The sequence below is a fragment of the Chenopodium quinoa genome, unplaced genomic scaffold (genome assembly GCF_001683475.1).
Source record: "Chenopodium quinoa cultivar QQ74 unplaced genomic scaffold, ASM168347v1, whole genome shotgun sequence".
Lineage (NCBI taxonomy): Eukaryota > Viridiplantae > Streptophyta > Magnoliopsida > Caryophyllales > Amaranthaceae > Chenopodium > Chenopodium quinoa.
This window is the reverse complement of record NW_018744362.1, coordinates 1,850,073-1,854,360: the sequence shown is the minus strand read 5'-3', so window position 1 is coordinate 1,854,360 and position 4,288 is coordinate 1,850,073. Positions and strand designations below refer to the sequence as shown.

Sequence of the window (4,288 nt, the reverse complement as noted above, 5' to 3'; positions counted from 1 at the left end):
ATTTCCTTTAATAACCAAACTATCGAGATGTCCTTACCAGATCTTTCCTGCAGGTTGTTTAGGAGACCAATGGAGTCAGAAAGAATAAGAATTCCCTGTATCCCTTTCTCTCGAGCCCAATTCATTGTTTCCAGGCAAGCCCAGGCTTCACATTGTAGAACTAACGCTGTTGCTCCATGTTTTCCTCCTTTATCGAGATCAAAACTGTTGTGATTAGTTTTAACAGCCCATCCTATCACTGCTCGACTTGTATTTTTATCTCAGGATCCATCGACTTCCACAATGAAATTATCAAAGCCGTTGTATTCCTTTCCCAGATGCACATAGTTAAAACCCGGAGGGATGATCGGATCATCTCTCTCAGTAGCCCTCCACTCATTTGTAGATCCTGTCTTGTGTAAAAATGCTTCATGATCTTCCATGGCCAGATTTATAAATTCCTTTACTAAACTTATCGACCCCAGTGTACCTTTGAAGTATCTTGCATTCCTTGTTTTCCATAACCCCCATAACGTGGCCACAAACAAAGCACATCGGTTACTGTTCTTACCATCCTCGCTATTAAACAACAGCATATAGTGTTGGATCCATCTTTTCAAAGAGTTGAATCCAAAAGAATCAGGGCAAATAGTTAGGGAGCTGTTCTCCCAAGCTTCTTTTGCCATAATACAGAATCTGAAGAGGTGTTGGCTGTCTTCCAATTCTACCCCACAATGGTCACAGACAACTTCTACTCGTATTCCCCTTCTTACCAGGTTAAGTTTAACTGCTATACCGTCATGAAAGAGCTTCCAAAGAAAAACCTTCCATTTTGGTTGAATGACCAGTCTCCACACTAGCTTTACAAACTCTTGATCCCTTACTAAGAATTCTGATCTCTCTACCTCCCCTTCTTTTGATAGATAATAGTACCCAGTTTTAACTGTATACCTTCCCGACGGATGATATTTCCAATAAAGGAAGTCATCCTCCGCCGAAGACTTAGGGAGCTCCATTAACAGTATTGTTTTTGCACTTTCCCAGTCGAAACACTCCCTTATTTTACCAGCATTCCAGGTATGATCATCCCTGTTAATGAAATCCTTCGCTTTCCAGTTTGCTGCTACTCTAAGAGTTTGACTTGATTTAACAGTTGGTATGTTACCATCGACCCATGGCATACTAATGGCCTTGATATTATTGCCATTTCCCACCTTCCAAGCAAAACCTTTCTTAAACGCTTGGATGGACTTTTGAAGACTTACTCTTCCCATTGAATAATTCCTTCTTCTAATAAGCTGGCCAGTGATACTACCGATGCCACATGGCTGGAAACTCTTGTGAACTTTTGAAAGTAGGAGCTGTGGATTAAGGTGCATTCTTGTTGCTTGCTTGAAGAGGAGAGCATCATTGATTAATGAACTACCTTTAATTCCCAAACCTCCCATACTCTTAGGAAGTTGGATGACACTTCTACTCACCCAGTGTATCCCTTTCGCCCCCTTTCCCGCCCACCAAAAACGAGTAATCAAAGCATCAATCTTGCTTGCAATACTCTGAGGGAGTTTCAGACATTTCATAACATGTGCCGACATACTTACCAACACCGTGTTGATGAGAATCAGTTTTGCAGGTTGAGAGAGCCTTAAAGATACCCATGCCATAATTCTTTTCGAAACATTATCCACCAAGAATTGGAAGTAGCTACTGTTTTTCCCTTGGATGTCAATTGGAGCTCCCAAATGAATGCCCATGTTAGCTGATTCCGGCATCGAAAATATTTGTTTCATACTCACTTTCATATCAATATCAACCTCCGGCGAGAACTTGATGACAAACTTTTGGAGGTTAAGCTACTGGCCAGAGGCTTTACCAAACCCATGGAGAATATCTGAAATACACATACATGACTCCTTGTTTGCCTTGAAGAAGAGCATGGCATCATCTGCAAAGAACAGATGAGAAATAGATGGAGACCTTCGGGATACCTTTAGACCTTGAATTTTCTTAATATCCTCAGCCAGGTTCAACATTCGTGACAAAATATCCATACACTGAATGAAAAGGTACGGGGATAGAGGATCCCTTGTCTCAACCCACACTTAGGAACAAAATGATCACTTGTTTTCCTGTTGATGATTGCCTTGAAACTAACCGTCGAAATACACTGTGAGATCATCCTTATCCAGTGGTTTGAGAATCCCTGACTTTGTAGGATTTTCAAGATAAAGAGCCAATCCACTCTGTCATAAGCCTTGGACATATCGATCTTTACCGCTGTAAAATTAGACCTTTTCTTCGAGTTTATTAGATGCATCAGTTCATGACTTAAAAGAATATTATCCTCCATATACCTACCAGGGATGAAAGCATGCTGATTTTCCGTGATAAGACCTGGAAAAACCGACTTTAGCCTGTTCGCCAAGCACTTAGAAATGCACTTATACACCGTGTTGCACAAGCTAATAGGTCTGAAATGGCTAGCAGTTTCAGGGACCTTAACCTTTGGAATCAACACCAGCAGAGATTGATTCCAATGAAATTTTACTACACATGTATCTATCCATAAAAATATCCTAAGTAGATTCACGATCCAGTACATCAATTATACCACTAATGGTTTGTATCTAATTTAGTACACGATGGAGGGATAGTAACATCCAAAGAATGAACCAAGTCAATTGACTATAAATCGACAATCTAAAATTCCAATAGATCAACTAATCTCCCATGTCTTCAACATATCTCTTTCTTCCATGTGCTTTACACCCCTGTAATACAAATTATATTACAAAGTTAAAGAAATTAAGAAATATATTCGAAATTCTTAACAAATATAAAGAATTATAACTTTTGGCTAGTATGGCAAGCAAACCATATAAATATCAAGATTCATATACCAATTTTTATATTCATCAAAGATCAAGGGAAGAATATAGACACACAACACCCATTAGTATTCACCAAAAATAGATTAGAAAAGTAAAAGTGAACTTAAAAGTTTAAAGGTATCAAAGAGCACACAACTGAGCTATCTAACTATTCTCAAAATAGCAAAAACAATTTTTAGAGACTTAAATGCCGAGTATTCAATTCAAAAAATACGAATTTCCTCCTAAGAAATTGGAATCTAAAATATACATGTATCTAATTAAAATTATCATAATATGAAAAAGATATTTATGATAATTGTTACATCCATTCAAGAGATATAACAAAACATAGTAGCGTTTTATCAATCTTCCGATAATTATGTAGTATAATCAAGGTATCCATCATAGCTTGAATCACATGTCCACAACCATTGTTAATGCAATCCTACCCAACTCAATACAACAATTCAGCATGGGCATCAAGTGAAAAATAACAGCCCCGCAGCGATAGAACCAGGGCAACAGACCACAGAATTTTCCGGAACACATAACTCCTAGCACACAAATCCAAATTGAGAAATTCTTGAGCCTAAATTGGATAACTTTTCGAGATCTATAACTTTCATGAAGGGACTAGGGGCTAAAATAGCTGCAGGTTCATAATTTTGGGACGAACAGAACTGCAGCCACAAAGCATTGCAAAATAACAGCGGCAGAAATACAACACGACGATAACAGGAATTAAACACGACAATATTACAAGATAAAGCAACAATTTCAGCAGCAATCAGATAGAATACAGTAGAAACCGAACAACAATTTATAGCAGCGGAGTTAATATTCAAGTAATAATATTACAGAGTCATTAATAACACTAATTTAGTCTTTTCCACATAAAGCAACTCTAACACCAAACTCTCACATACAACCCGCTTTCTTGAACATTATATTGATAAAAATTTAACAACTTGATCAAAGAAAATAGTAAAACACAAGCAAATTATTCCAACTAACATTACTGTACTAATATTGCATCAAACCAAAATGTTGTATAGTGAATTATTTCCATCAATAGACACATGAAATCTAGTGGAGATGGCAATAATTTGTAACATGCTATAGATCTAGAAAGCGACCATTGAATGTATAACAATTCATAAGTTAATGAAGTACGGAGTATATGCAATTCTGAAATCTAACACTTTTCAGTATCATACAAGCAAATTCAGGCTAAGCCAGGTAAATAATGACTAAATAATTAAGTCATTAATTTTCAAAAGAAAGTTGGTTGAGCATGTAACCCTTTTTCTCTGACGTTTAGGCCCTGTTTGGTTGGGCTGAAAAACTTTTTCTAAGAAAACTATTTTCCTTATTTTACATTGCTTGGTTTGAGCCGGATATGAAAAGGAAAATTTGGGCTGAAAAGCTATTTTCCT

General features: G+C 37.1%; 1 protein-coding gene across 1 annotated transcript; it reads right to left on the bottom strand.

The window, feature by feature from the left end:
- Nucleotides 1–260: 260 nt before the first annotated feature.
- LOC110696373 lies at nucleotides 261–1,733 on the bottom strand. Its single transcript, XM_021873660.1, has one exon. It carries the CDS (start codon nucleotides 1,731–1,733, stop codon nucleotides 261–263), a length of 1,473 nt encoding a protein of 490 aa, XP_021729352.1.
- Between the last annotated feature and the right edge of the window lie 2,555 nt (nucleotides 1,734–4,288).

Excerpts from the sequence above, each read along its gene's own strand:
- LOC110696373 (XM_021873660.1), bottom strand. The coding sequence starts at position 1,733 with ATGGGCATTCATTTGGGAGCTCCAATTGACATCCAAGGGAAAAACAGT.